Source organism: Amphiura filiformis, chromosome 5, assembly GCF_039555335.1.
Source record: "Amphiura filiformis chromosome 5, Afil_fr2py, whole genome shotgun sequence".
Lineage (NCBI taxonomy): Eukaryota > Metazoa > Echinodermata > Ophiuroidea > Amphilepidida > Amphiuridae > Amphiura > Amphiura filiformis.
Window position 1 is genome coordinate 59752150 of NC_092632.1, and position 16449 is coordinate 59768598.

General features: G+C 41.4%; 1 protein-coding gene across 1 annotated transcript in view; it reads left to right on the forward strand.

Moving 5' to 3' along the window:
* LOC140153461 (kinesin light chain-like) overlaps positions 1 to 16449 on the forward strand; it is an 84949-nt gene that overhangs the window by 15150 nt on the left and 53350 nt on the right. The window contains 1 exon segment of the mRNA XM_072176218.1: positions 14458 to 14688. Coding sequence (XP_072032319.1) covers positions 14458 to 14688 — 231 coding nt within the window.

A 16449-nucleotide genomic window follows, 5' to 3' on the forward strand; every position in this document is an offset into this window, starting at 1 on the left:
TCCACAGTTGGGAACCCTCAAGGGTACCCACGCTGATACCGCACCGGTACCGCAGCACTCGCTTTAGTCGCCACAGTCTCTGTGGCAACAAGGGGAGGCGGTGCTGGTACTGCAGTACCATGGGGTTACCCTGGTGGCGGATCTTTTCAGGGTCAGCTGCCGGCTGGGTATGCCCGTGGTACCCGCCGCAGGGTGTTTCTTCCACGGCCCAGCACCGTGGCAAGTGTCGCCTAGCGATGGCCACGCAGTACCAACATCAGCTGTTGACCAGGCCAGCCGGCATGGGGCTAACCCAGATCTTGATCAGGGTAGGCCCGTGCTGCTAAGCGCTAGGACGACGGCTGCGAGAGCATGCGGACCCAGTGGTGCCATGGCGGATACCTCCGGGTCTTGCGGGAGGACTCCCTCTTCTGCTGGCAGGTAGTCGGCGAGCCACACAGTGGTTATGCCTTCTTACCCGCTTTCAGATGCCCGTCCTCAGTTACCGTCATCATCGGAGCATGATACGGATACTGTGGGCGAGGGAAAGGAGTCGAAGCTGAGTCCGTAGTGACATCACTACAATCTCCTTCCCCGCTGCCCTGCGAGGGGAGCAACAGCACTGATCTTCCCCGGACACCCCCTAAGGGGAGTCCATGGAGGAGGACCAGGGATCCTTTCAGTAGGATGCTCAGCTGCTGCTTCCTCACAGGGGACGCCTGCACTCTCATTCCCGGCAAACCTCACGGGTAGATATCGTGGGGCTGTCGAGCTCAGTAGAGCTATGACGCGCGTGCTTGCACGCTTCCTCTGCGTGTAACGCGGGAGGACCACGGGACCTACCTGAGGGGATCCGAGAGGGACCCAGATGTCGTCAAGCGTATCACGCTCAGACAACATCTGAGCTCTTCCATGAGGTGAGCCTATTAGCGGTGCTAACAGCTAGCCTCAACGAGAGCTCCATGGGCCTAGCCCATAGGGTGTCCATTCAGCGCCGGGGGTGGGGCCTGCCACTCCAACCGCCCAACGCGATGGCAAGGCAGGGTCCTTTTTCTCTTGGATGCTTCTGCGCCACGGTGGAGGACCGTGCAAAGAAGCTACCAAGGAGCACTCTGAAGAAGTCGGAAACTGCCCTTACCATGGGTAGGAGCTCCGACTTCAGCAGGCCGTGCACCACCAACAGTACCCGAGCCCACTACCTCTGTAGCACCCATTTCTGGGAGGCGCAAGGGTCTCACGGGAACTGCTGGCAAGCCCCGCAGAAGAGCACGCGCTCTGCCAAGGGAAGCTAGGCAGAGCATTCCTGGGGGCTCAGCGGTTTTTCCACTGGGGATCTCCCAGTGGACGACCGCTATGGCTTTCACCCAGAGGTGGGAAACCATCTCTTTGAGTGCCTGGGTATGGTCAGTGGTGAGTGGGGGGTTACAGACTGGCAACCCAGTCTCCCCACATTCGTCTGCACATTTCAGAGGTCCACAGTAGTGCCGTCAGACGGCCCCCAGCGTCGGGCACTACTGACAGGGATCACACAGCTTCTCACGAAGCGGGCGATTGTCCCGGTCTACCCCCCGTTCTACGGGTGATCTTGGAGCAAGGAATACCGGCGACGGGAGCCCCATCCGGAACCGCAGGCTGTTGAACACGTTCTTCAGGCCCAAGAGGTTCAGAATGGGGACTCTCGCCTCGGTGCTAGCCTGCCCCATCAGGGGCATGGGAACAGCATCGCTAGATCTCTCGGACGCCTATCTGCATATGCCAATCGCCTCTCAAGATCGGAGGCATCTGCGCTTCTAGGTACAGGATCAAAATTACCAGTTTTGATACGGCCATCCGGCCTGTCCATCTCTCCCAGGGTGTTTAACACTCTTGGTCAGAGCGGTGGCAGCGCACCTGAAGCACAGGGGTGTCAACATCAGTTGCTACCTGGACGTTTGGCTCATATACGGACGCACTCCACTGAAGACTACGGGTCTCATGGGGTTGATAGTCCGTAGGGTGCGGGACCCTGGATTTTTGATCAGCTCAAAAAAGTCCAGCGTGGTCCCGACGCAGACACCACTTTTGTAGGGGCCCAGATCACCCTCACGGAGGGGTTCGCGGTGCTCTCACCCGAGCGGGTGACGAACATGGTGCGGTGTGCCTGACTCTTGGCCTAGTCTCGGGCAAAACCCGCTGTGGCATGGATGAAGGTGGTAGGCCTAATGGCCAGTATGGTAGACCTCGTACTGTACTGCCGTTTCTACGTTAGGCTTACCCAACTACACCTTCTAGCCTGCTTGCAGGCCCAGTAAATCACCAATATCCCTCGCGGTTCCGTTGTCGGAGATCGCGCGAGAGGAACTCTGGTGGTGGACCCATCAGCCCAATTTGACCCAGGGTGTCAGGTTTCCTGCACCCCGGTATGTCACGTAGTGACGACCATAGCGTCAAAAGCGGGGCTGGGGGTCCACAACCACGGAGACTCCGTCTCGGGCCTATGGGGGCCATAGAGACAGAGTTTCACATCAACCTCCCTCGCTCACGAGGAGGTGATCGTGGAATCACATACCGTTGTCCTGACGGATAACACAACCGTGGTAGCCTACCCCAACAGACAAGGGGACTCCGGGCCACCACGATTGAGCCTGCATGCACGACACCTGATAGGGTGGTGCAAGTTCAGGCAGATTACGATGAGAGCGATACACATCGCGAGGCGTCACCAGCATCCTCGCGCACAATCTGTCACGAGGAAGGGTGTCGGGACCAGCAGAATGGTCCCTTGCTCCGCGAGGTCGCTCAGACGATCTTCAAGGGATGTACCACCCCTCGAAAGATCTGTTCGCATCTCATCGCATAATCATCCACTGCCGGTGTACTGCTCAAGGGTCGCGGACCCCAAGCATTCACCGTGGACGCTCTGTCCATAGACTGGGGAGGATGACAGCTTATGCAGTCCCTCCGATCTCACTACTCATGAGGGTGGTGACCAAGATCGGGTGGGAAGACTGCATTGTCATTCTGCTGGCGGCAAGGCCGCTGGCACTCCCAGTACCAGATCTACTCCGGATGCCCGGAGCGGAGGTACCAGTCTATCACTAGAGCACCTGCAGTTAGCTGCATGGCCCTTACCAGGAACGCAGAGCGGAGGGATACTTTTCATCAGAAGCTGTTTTTTCATCGCCGGGGCTAGACGGAAGTCTACCCTCCGTACGTATAGCCAGAGTCTGGCTCCATACTACGCTTGGTGCTATGAGACAAATAGCTCTCCCGCTAGAGCCTCTGTGCTGCTAGTTCCGGAGTTTCTGACAGAAAAGTTCCAAGCAAGACTTCAGCGGGCCACTGGGGCCAGCTATAAGTCAGCTGTCCTCTCCATTCACCGAGGTTTCGAGTCGGGTTGACTATCATAACCGATGGTTACCTTATTAGTCTACGCCTCGACGGTATGTTCAACGAGTGTCTACCAAAAAGGAAAGTGATCCTCCTAAGGGATCCCAACACAGTCTTAGATTACTTTAAGGGTCACCCTTTTGACCTTCCGTCAAAAGCGACGCTTAAATACGTAACTCTCAAGATGGCTTTCCGGTTTGGCGTTGGCTTCGGGACGGCGGTGCTGAGTTGCACACGGTCTCGAGGTTAGCTTCCGTGTTCACAAACACTGGAGCGACACTGTTTCGGGCGCTCTGTTCTCGTGACTCTGAGCAGGCGCGGTGCATACCGACATTCGTCCCTCTCCAATCCCCAGGGTTGGGCAAGGTTCGGCTGAAGCCAAAGATAGGCTGGGGTGTCCGATAAGGCGCTGCAGCACTATTTCTTCCGAACACAAGCCTTGCGAGGACTCACGACCGCATTCATCACCCTTACAGAGCCTTTCGGTCCAGCCGCTGTCGCAATGGCTGGTCCAGGTGTTGGTGGGGTCCGGGGATCGCGAAGGTTTCGCGCCCCACGACCCACTCGACACTGAGCTATCTCATCATCTTGGGTATACCGTTCGGTTGTCCCTTGAGGAGATCTAGCAGGCGGAGTCCCGGAAGCCACCTTCGCCCTTCTCTACGATACTTCCGTTTACGTTAGTAATCAGAGGCGGGAGCGGGAGGTTTACCGGGACATTGTTCGGGCGATCATAATACGGTGGTGTCTGGTACCAGGTTTTCAGACTATACAGAATACTCAGCATGGTAAGAACCAGTGTCGCTATTCTTAACCACCAAACTTATTAAGTAAGGAGGTTTATGTCTGTGATCGCGTGGTCTTTTTGTTTTCCCGACCGTTGGGAGAAAATATTTCTGACCTCGCGAAAACCATCGTTACCGCTCCCGATCCCTGATCAGATGCTGACCAATCTTGTACCTCCATCCGTCGGTTACTTGCTAGATCGATCTTTCAGATGTTGATGCAAGAAGTATCTTAATCAACATCGAGCGGTAAGATCGACCGGTGTACTGAGTCTAGTCCCAAACAAAAATGTTTGGTAGACTCATAACGGTGCGATCTTACCTTTCGATGTTGATTATCCCGACCCCGCCACCCCTACAAGTTTGGTCCGAGTAGGGGATCCCAAGTCGGATAAGGGCGATCATATGGTGTGACGTCACCTTTTGGGTGAGTCCACCGGGGATCGGGGTTTTGTTATTTATTCATTTATGTGGGACAAAATGACTATTTGTTTTTCCGCATCTCGGGATCGATGCAAGAAGTATCTTAATCAACATCGGAAAGGTAAGATCGCACCGGTTATGAGTCTACCAAACATTTTGTTTGGGACTATTATTTTGCCTCATAAAACATTTTTACTGTGTCAACAAGTAAGGTGTCATTTTAAAGCTAAAAACGGCAGTTTATCCAAATGTTTAAATCTCCATTTGCATTTCTGAAGCCAAGTGGTTGGTTTTGATGTGATGGGTCACATATTATGTTGCTTGAAAAGGTCAGGTTGAAAACTGACTACCAAACAAGAAATTTGAAAAGGTATATTTGGTTTTAAAATGTAGATCTGCAAATTTCAAGTTAAAATATCAGCAGGTCTTGATTGCTGCATTCTGCCTGGATGCACACAGTAATAGCAGTTTTTGCTAGCCCAACCCTCAGGAGATCATTTTGCAAAGTGCCACAGCGAATCATGCGCTGCATGGATACTTGCGACATTGCACGGCGAGTTGTAAAAATATTGATCCGGTCAGTTTTATTGATTCAGTGAGCAATGTGGACACAGATTACGCACTTCCCTCAATGTACTAGGCACTTACATAAATCAGTTATTATCAGTGAGAATTTTTTGACATCATAATATACTGTATACGCTGAAATTTTCGCGGTGGTTTTATTTTCGCGGATTTCGCTGATCAAGAGGCATCCGTGAAAATAAAACCCGCGAAAACATGATAATTAAGCATTTTACTATGTTATTCTATTGAGGAGATATCCACAACCGCTGAATTTAACAACCCGTGAAATTGTCAATGATACATGAAACCGTGAAAATATATTCCCGCGAAAATATTGGCATATACAGTAGTAGTTTTCCTAAAATATACTTGGTTTTATTTAGTGCATACTATGCATTCGGAGTTCTTTGTTGTGTTGATCCATTTCTGGCACCTCTGTTGGGTTTTATACGCGATATTCATTTGCAGGTGCATTCTTTTATTTTATTTATTGTAATTATAACTGATGTTTGAAAGCTATAATTTTAGTCTTATGTTTTGATGAAGTCTTGCAGTTAAAACCTACAGTTATCAACCTAATTAGCACCCCTCGGTAGACATAATAATGTTTCTTTTGATAACTATGTCATCATCGTCATCATCATCATCATCATCAGCCGTATTCAGCCCACTGCAGGGCGAAAGCCTCCCCAAGTTGGCACCAAAGATTCCTGTCATTTGCTTTTGCCATCCACCTGATCCCTATGAAACTTGCTATCTCATCCCTCCATCTGACTTTCTGTCTGCTTTGGTGTCTTGAGCCCAGCCAAGGCCCCCTCCATTCTGTGACATTATTTGTCCATCTATTATCTGTTGATCTTGCAAGATGGCCAGCCCAATGCCACTTCTTCATCTTTATTGTGTGGATTATGTCTGTAACTTCTGTTTGGCTCCTGATCCATGCCACTGTTTTCCTGTCCCTTTTGGTGAAGCCCAGCACACATATTTCCATGCTATGCTGTGCAGTTTTCAGTTTTTGCTCCATCCTCTAATAGTAAGTACCCCTTCCCAATGCACATGTACAACTAAACTGTCAAATGTTTAATAGGGTGCATCAGATGCCCCTCATGTCAATGGATTCATCTGTCCCTAGTCTTAAAATGTTCCTATTGTCACAAAACTAACATGTGCCAAGTTTGAATTAATTAGGAGGTCGTCCTGGGGGCCACGAGAGCCTAAAGTTACAATGTGTGTTGCTATGTAGTAAGGTGCGTTGACCCATGTACAATTCCAATTAGAAGCCGAGGGAGCAGTTTAAAGTAGCTGCCATATCAAAACCGTTAGGACTTAGAAGCTCAAATCTTTTGCGCTTATAGTACTGATAATCATCTTGAATCGGTGATAAAAATTAATCACCAACAAAATGAGCATGTGTGGAATTGGCACACGCGCCCTCGATACAAAATTTCAGTGAAATAGGCATTTTGTGGTAATTTTTACCTCAAATTTTACAAATGTTGATGTCCTGGTTGTCATTACACTTTTACAAAGCAGATTTTCTTAACTTTAGATCAATATATAATACATATTAACAACTTTCAGTGTGAAATAAAGTATTATAGCACTTGGTTAAGACAGAAATTATAGATTTTCCCAAGAATATGGACTGTGGGGCGCTTTTGACAATAAAACACACACAGTCATTTCTTTGGAGATGGATTTTCATCACAGATTCAAAGATGATTATCAGTACGCTTAGCTCCCAAGATTTGAGCTTCTAAATCCAAACGGTTTTGATATATATGGCAGCTACTTTAAATTGTTCGATCGGCTTCTAATTGGAATTGTACAGGGGTCAAACGAACTTTACTACATAGGAACACACATTGTAACTTTAGGCTCTCGGTGGCCCCTCAGGACGACCTCCGAATTAATTCAAACTTGGCACATGTTAGTTTTGTGACAATAGGAACATTTTAAGACTAGGGACAGATGAATCCATTGACATGAGGGGCATCTGATGCACCCTAATGTTTAAATAGAAAATAAATAAAAGTATGATAACTTCATACACCATCATGACTATATTTTATAAATGGGTATGTGTGTAAATTCCCAATGTTGACTTGAAAAATCCACCATCATACAACATGATAAATAAGCACCCCTTGAAGAAGAAGTGACTGACATGTTGCAGTGAAATAACCAGTGGATTCAGTATTGAAGATAGATTACTCCTCCAGTCTTGAAGTACATACAGTCAAATAAATGGAAAGTATCAAAATTGCAGGTTAAATTTTTCAGGAAAAAAAAAAAAGAATGACGCCAGAGTTTTGAAACAGACTTGCTCATAAATAAATAAAAACATGTGAGTGACTGCAGCATGCTAAATTTTCAGTTACACAAAAATATGTAATTTTATGCGACTCCTATGCATCACAAGCAGACAATATATATATCATTTGTTTCAAAAAACTCAAAAGCAAGAATGACTGAGACAAGTGGAATGATAAAATAGTGTGATACTGGCTCATCATTCAAGACTTGCCATGTAGAAATTAACATACGAGAGAGAGAGAGAGCTGACCTTTTCAGTGCTCATTTCAATTGCCGACTTGCCTGCACGCTTGCCAACCTGAGTGCTCACTAGCTTTGGAAATGCAGAGGCAATTTGAGGGATTTAGCTGAAAATGGCGATGCGATTAAACCGCTATCACCATGCATTTCCCTGATCATTAAGTGACTTGTATTCAAACATGAGACTGTTATTCATGTTCTGTAAAACTAGAAATTTATAAGAGGATGAACACTGAAAGCTTGGGCCTTACAACATTTACAACAATTAGTGAAAGTTTCTTAAATATTTCATAAAAGTACCTGTAAAAATTATTTGTTTTTTATATAATTATACAAGTAAATGATGATTTATAGGGGCATTTTGTTAATAAAAGTTGAGATATATACCACTGGGAACCTGCCTACAAATGATGTTTGTGTGCGAACAAATTCTTGCAGATTCATGAGCTTGGCAAAAATACCGTCAAATTTGTATTTATGTTCTATTTAAAACGGAATGAAATTACAGCGCAGTAGCATATGGAGCCTAGATGTAATACATAAATCATGCATAACACAACATCAGAAGCAACTGAATTTTTTGGGAACAAGTTTTTTTTTGTGGATATCACTGAAACATACTATAAAAAGAACATGTTAGAATCATGAAATCAAGTATGGGTGACAATTTTGAAATCCTCCAAAGAGAATAATAAGAACAAGTTCTATTTCAAATGGCAAAATAACTTTTGCTAGACACCTCTATTTACCAAAAAACAGGTTTGCAGCGACTTTTGCCCGAAAACCTGAAGTGCAATTATGATTTGGCGGGAGGGGGAAATAAGCTATAGATGCATTTTTTTAATACACATTTGACCCACTTATTTTAACGGCCACATAGCGACTGAGTTTCATTATGTTTGGTTTTTCTGATGATAAAAAAACATATCTGAAAAAAAGCAGAACATTAAGGGAACTGGAATGAAGCGTTCGACAGCATTTTTGTGGGACATGAGAGCACATCAGACCTATCGAATTGCATTCTGAATACCAAGAATGTCTTTCTGATATCAAATAATTTTCATTTCATGAAATTCACGATATAATACAAATTTTATGACAAATTATTAAAATTTGATATTTTTCACATTTGGAGATATAACAGTCCTCGAAGTTAATTTTATAAATTTAATGATATAGTCTTAAAGTGTATGTAGCTGGGAGGAAAAGCCGACGATCAATTGAAAATTTTGACCTTTCATATTGAAGAAAAAGACCTAATTTTTTTGGTGTTTTGGAAAAAAAATCCATATCTTCAATACGAAAGGTCAAAATTTTCAATTGATCGTCGGCTTTTCATCCCACCTACATACACTTTAGGTAGAAATCATCAGATTTATAAAGTTTACTTGAGTACTGTTAAATATCAAAAATATCAATTTTAATGATTTGCCATAAAATGTGTATTACATTGCGAATTTCAAAAATCAAAATTATTTGATATCAGAAGGCCATTCTTCGTATTCAGAATGCAATTCGATATGTCTGATGTGCTCTAATGTCCCACAATAAATACTGTCCAAACGTTCATACCCCTTCCTTTAAGAAAAAATTACAATTCAGTTGAATTAAAATGTGAATTTGAATTTAAAAAAGTTATGCATGCGAGGGGCTGATACAAACTCTCCTCCCTTTTGTCAGCATAATATATTTGAGATCTGATGATTTCTAGCAATAAATTAGTACCGTAGCTGAAATTATTTATTGCACTTCTTTTAAAATGTCATGTTCTCAATTTATATCCAATAAAGGAACAACAAGTGTCATTACTAAACAGTTCAGATTGGGCTATTCCAGTTGAAATCCACACTACCCCTGTGAAAGATTTTGGAAATATGTTCAATAGGGGGAGTATGTTTTCAAATGTAATTGGTCAGGGTTAATCATTTTGAAACCCATACTCCCCCTGTATTATGGCTTTATCTATATCTTACACAACTGGAGTGAGTATTTCAAATTATGGAAGCTACCATTGAATTGTCTATTCTATTCAAAACTCTTACTCCCTCTGTGGAATACTTTAGTTAAATCTTCCACAGGGGTAGTGTGGATTTTAAATGGAATAGCCCACTGTCAGTAGCAGCCAATATGATTATACATACATGATGCATGCATAATGCCTGATTGGCTGGCACTGGATCCTGATTAAGGTCCCCCCATATGTTAAGTGCTGTACGTGCTGTGTGCCGTCATCAATATAATCAATCCCATTGGCGTACACGTCAGTTTTATTAGAGTGCTACATGTAGCTAGCGAGTTTTAGAGCTAACCTTGAAGCTAGATAGAGTCTGTTGCAGCATGTTGCCTGAAAATAGACAAAAGATTGGATGTGTAATTTTCGCGAGTAATTTTTTTCACTTTTAACGATTTTGGACTACGGCCGTATTTTGCTTGTTTTGAAATTTGTTATTTTGAGGTTTCTTACATGGATCTATGCCCTATATATAAAATAACATTAGCGTGTTTTTATTTTCACTGTAGTTGCGTTGAGTGCAAAAAGTGGAAAAATTAATGTTCCGCGAAAATGTCCACTTCTACCATATTAGGTTAACCTATGGCATTGAAGCTGATTTAAGCAATTTATTCACAGTCCTTTTAAGTTTAACACCTACCGAGGAAATTGTGTGCAATTCTATCCAACATGTTACCTTATTGTGTCAGATTTCAGTTTTTCTCGCTGTGACAGCTCTCTGACATGGCAGTAAAATTGACTCTATTTTAATTTCTTTGTTACTCCTTCGTGGTATTCACTTGTCATTGAATTTGGTTTAATGCCTCACTTGTTAACGCAGTTCAGTAATTATATCTTTACGTATGATGCCTCTGAAATCGTGGTTTATTGTTCTCAGTTCAGTTGACTTATTACATTGGTTGCACAAATAGAATAATTTGTAGATAATTGTATGAGTGATTTGATAATCTGCAATGAAAAAAATAATAATAAGCTACAGATATCTTAACACTAAACCATACAGTTTAAATTATTATTGGAAAAGGGTATTTTAAGTAAAGCCATCATTTTTCTGCAAAATGGAAAAAGGAAAAGACACAGAATCGGGAGTAGAAAACGGAAACTTTTATGAAATACCATTAAAAAACACCTAAATTCTTCAAATTGCTGCTTCTCAAATGAAATTTGGTGACTTGTGATCATGTTTCAAGTACTGACAGTCCATAACCCATGGTTCCCGGCTTTTTATGTTTGCCTATTCATTATGCATATAATACGATAAGTGATATTGATTTGGAAGCCGACAAAATCTGTGATCGAAATGACCACATTGTTTACGGTGCAAAATTAAATAGCATTAGAGACGTGATATGAAAATGTCCCAGGATTTTTTTTATTTCGATTTGTTAATGTGTTTTTTTTAAAGAAAATGTCAAATTCTGAAAGTGGAATTTACATTTTAGAAAACATAAAAAAATCGCTTTTAATGTTAAGTTCAGTGTTAAATTAATTGATGTTAAAAATAAAACACATACTTCTGCCCTCCCCACTAAATATGTGGTTAGTGAATCGTTACCCTGCATTTACAGCGCAGCACTACAGTGAGAGGATTATAAATGCAGGGGAATAAAAGTTCCATATTTAAACACACTCTTTGTCGACATATCCAAAATTTATTTGTTGACATGTTGGAATATTAATGACAACAGCACTGCATGTACATGTAAATAGATGTAGATATTATCTACAGGGAAAGAAACTACTGGGTACTACTGGGTATCACACTTAATCTTAAGCGGCTCAATGTCGGCGCTTCGCACCTCAGTCTTGTCTTTAGCGCTCAACCCCCACACCCCTTGGTTTGGATTGCGATGGTCTTTGACAGAGTCTATCAAGGTATGGCATGTCAGTTTGTGCCAGAGACTATTGCCTACAATGTATATTATAAAAGCCCTGGGCATTCAGAGGTACAACGACATGGTCAAGCATTTGTTATTGCATTCAGAGAAAAAAAATAACAGGGAAGAGATAAATTGAGAAAGAAGATATTAAATTTATTACAAAGTGTCAAATTGTGTTTTTATTGTGGGGACATTTTGTTTTCAGTGATTTCTAATTTCTAGGGCCTCTATTAATTATATAGGAAGGCTTAAAACATTGCTTTGTAAATCATGAATGTGAGAACATTAGCGAGGAATATCTTGGATCATCAATCATAGGTGTCAGAGTACAGCACAGAGCCTGTGCTAAGCAAAATGCAACTTTTGTACAAAATACTATGCAATTCTGATATATCGCAAAGCAGCAGTGTATGTTATGTTAAAAACAAACAAAATTGATATTTCAGTTATGAGATTACCACTTGATGAATTTTCTGCTCAATATTTTTCAACTAAATTATGCTCAGCCGTCGGTTATATTGATCATTATCATTTTCAGTCACCTGGGATAGATATTGAACCTGCACAAAATATGTTAATGCAGTCTTACCAATCAATAATTAATCTGAGTTTGCCTCTGTAAAATTTATACCTCCCAAAACAATTTTATTAAATTTATTAAATGGTTGTATTAAATGCTAGAACCTTGCATTTTCATCATTTTACACTTAAAGTGTTTATGTGTGTCAATTTTTTTTTAAAGTTTTTAATTATTTAATGTTATAAAGTTAAGTAATAGCTCAATTTCACCCAAAATGTTACTTGCTGCATTCTTGCACTGACCAAGCTGACCCGCTGAAATGTAGTGCTCAAGCCTGGAAATAAGTGGGCGCGGGGAGCAAACTTGCCCTCGTAAAGCCATCGATTGCTCCTGGTTCTTGTAAAATTCACATGAACCAGGAGCATTTTATTTTAGAAAATTGCTCCTGGTTCCTGTTTTTGCACTTGATGTAGTAGTGCTGGAATGCTATATTGTATGCAAAAAAGGATTTTACTATTTGAAAATTGCTCCTGTTTCTTCAAATATTGCTCCTGGTGCTTGTAAAATCCCAGTGAACCAGGAGCAATGTTCAAAAAACAAATTGCTCCTGGTTCCAGTCTGCTTATTTCCAGGCTTGGTAGTGCATACAGTACAAACAGTGCATTCTTGGTAATGGATCATCTTGAATTAAGGATTCATGTACAGAAACTGAGAGAAGAACAAAACAAACATAACAGCATACAAATTGAAATACAATCTACACTACACCTATGTTTTATCCTCATTATATTTCACTTCCAATGCAACCCAAATACTCCTGGTTCTACATTTGCAAAAGTACACAGCAAGGTTGCAAGTATCAATGGCATTTGGGTAGGGAGGAAATTAAATGGCTTTGTTATCACATATTCAGCTGGATTGAAATGATGTCCGTACTTTCGGCATGAACATTGTACAGGAATATTGTGTGTAAGGTATGAGAATTTCTAGCCAGATGTTATGAATTGAATTTCATACTGGCATGTTTTTAAAGTGACACTGAAATGATAAACTGCCAAGATTGTCTCCCTGTAGGGTTCACAGCATCTAATGGTAATCAAGACATTCTCAAATAAGGATGAAAAAAAAAACATGATTTAGCTGTTACGGTATACTTATTTGATTTTAAGTCACACTGCACTATTTAGTTTTGATTTTACCTTTGTAGTATGTTTAAAATGTACAGTAATTTTAAATATACTAAAAACCTCGGCGGTGGTTAGTATACTTTCGTGTAAAAAAAATTGAGTCCGCTTGAAATTCCCCAGGACAAGGAACTTGCTATTAATTGTCTCATTTTAACCTGTATGAAACTCGGGAGCTGATCCTGGCTGCGAAGGTCTATTGTGGAATTCATGTCTAGGGTGTACGCTTCATAGCTGAGTCCGCTTGAAATTCCCCAGGACAAGGAACTTGCTATTAATTGTCTCATTTTAACCTGTATGAAACTCGGGAGCTGATCCTGGCTGCGAAGGTCTATTGTGGAATTCATGTCTTGGGTGTACGCTTCATAGCTGAGTCCGCTTGAAATTCCCCAGGACAAGGAACTTGCTATTAATTGTCTCATTTTAACCTGTATGAAACTCGGGAGCTGATCCTGGCTGCGAAGGTCTATTGTGGAATGTCTAGGGTGTACGCTTCATAGCTGCAAGTCCCAGTATTGTTGTTTAATGGTTTCTGGAATGATGTTGGTCCATAGTCGTCAGCGACAACCTGTAAAGTGTGCTGAGGCTTGTGGATCAACGTCTAGGCATTGTGCCTGTGCGTTGTGCACTATAAATCACTGCACGCTTTTTTTTCCAGACAGATGTACATTGTATAACATAATGCATATTAATGTTATGTGTTTCTGTATTTGAATCAAAATGGTTCTAATTTCCTTATATGTGACTCCTCGCCACAACTGAGCCCGGATGTCGCCAATCATCATTTTTGAGATATTCAACCAAAATATTCTGCTTGAAATTAGCAAAAATGATGTATATCATGTCTATAGTACTTGACATTTAAGTAGTGAAAAATCAACAGTCAATAAATCCTTTCTTTCCTATTGTTTATTGTTAAGTTTGATGGAGCATATCTCAATAGTGGCACTGGCGACATCCGGGCTCAGTTGTGGCGAGGAGTCACATATTTCTAAATGATCAGTCTATCAGGACTTCACATAGGACTTCCAAACATGTAGTATGAGAGGATAGGTAAAACTTTTTTTGTGGATGTTAGTTTAATTTGAGGGTAAACAATTATGCTATTTAATCATGGAAATTATGCTATTTATTTATCAAGTTAATTAATCTAGATGTCCTCTCTTCTTTTGTCTCTTTTCAGGTTATGATGGCATTAGGACACCATTTAAACATGGTAGAAGCAGAAAAACAGAAATTACGTGCCCAAGTGCGAAGATTAGTTCAAGAAAATGCATGGTTACGAGACGAATTAGCAGCAACACAACAAAAACTACAGACTAGTGAACAGAATAGCGCTGAATTAGAAGAAAGATATAAACATTTAGAATACATGAACTCTATCAAGAAATATGATGAAGATAGAACTCCAGATGTAAGTGATGGTGGTGTTGATATATTATGAAGGGAGCAAAGCACTGCAAAGTTTCTTGGTAGCAAGACTTGGATCTTGGATCACATATAAGTTCTTTGACAACATACTTCATGGTCACATTTGGAACAGAAGAAATGGCATTGGGACATTTCGGTTGAAATCCATACATCCCTCTGAGATGGAAGACATGACCAGGAACAGGCGATTTGCGCAGAACTCTTTTTTCAGTGCAAATCATGTATCCCTGCCCATAGGAAAAAAATAGCCAATTGCGCGGAATTGCGCGGAAAAAAAGTTCCGCGCAAATCGCCTGTCCCTGGACATGACCTTAATCTCCACACAGAGGGCCTGCAACATTAATTGGCAAACCTTCTGAAATGAAAAAAAAAAACTTGATCCAATTCTTGATACTATTGAAGCAGAGCAGTGAATACCTGTCACGGCGCTATTGTTGAGTTATGTTTAAAAGTCCATATCAACAACTGAAATGTCTGTGAAATGTGGTAGAAACAGCAACTATTTTTTCAGTTGTTATGGAAGCTTTTACTCATTTTTTTGCCCATTTTAACTGGTGTTTAAATGTTTACTTCTAAGTTATTATTTATAATTATTATTGTTACTATTTTGGGGGGGTATTCTTCGTCATTATTATGTGTAGAGTGGATGCTTGTTGATTTTCCGCCCCATAATATTTTACCTGATTAGCTTTATTCAATATAATATTTAAGTCTGGCACGATGTCCGCTGACCGGAAACTAGTGTGTCACATAAGTGTGTAAGATTGTACTGCAACAAGCTACCTGGTATTGTGGTAACTAATTAAATGTCATTTTCACCTTCATATTACACTTGTCGGTGTCTACTGGAGTGTAGTTGACAGAATGAGGACGTCGTGTTAACAGGTTTAGGCTGGTGGGCAGGGAAACTTTTCCTTAATTTAGTGAAAAGTAAATGGATGATACAAAGTATGCCGTGCTGTAATTTGGATCTTAGAATCAATATGGGGATGCCAATGTAGAATGTAAAAAAGATCAAAAGATATGTAAATTATATAATCACAACATAAAATTTGGTTTATTTTGCAACCATCGGTTTTGCGCACACTTTACATGGCGATCATCAGGCAAAATTTCTTGTTTTTGCATTGAAAAGTAGAACTAGCTCTGCGTGGGTCAAGATGCTCATTATCGCAGACGCAGAATGCGAGAGTCGCGACATTACAGGGTTCGGTTTTTGCCGGCAAAAACCTGTTTTTGCCGACAAAGTGGCAATAACTGGCAAAAACCTGTTTTTGCCAGTTTTTGCCTGGTTTAAACCGCAAAAACTGGCAAAACTTATGTATAGTCACTCAAATGTTAACAAGTACACAGAAAGCTCATAAACAGTAAACATACAACTTTTAATGAATCATTCAACATATTTTTTTGTCTCATCAAGTCCTTAAAATGAAAAAGTTTTGAATTTGATATGCCAGATTTCAGTTAAATGCACTAAGTGAGCAATGAAAATGCATGCCTTTAATTTCTTAATATGTTATTTTTAATTGCAAAATCTGGCCTTGTTACACTCGGAAAATAATTTTTTAATTTAATAATTCATTTTGAGATCAAAAATCTGAACTTTAAATCACTTTTTTAGTTTTTGCCATTTTTGCCTGCAATAACTGTTTTTGCCAATCGGTTAAAACCGTGGTTAAAACCGCGGTTTTTTCCACCTGCGGCAAAAACCTGCGAACCCTGCGCGACAACAGCAGCAAGCGTG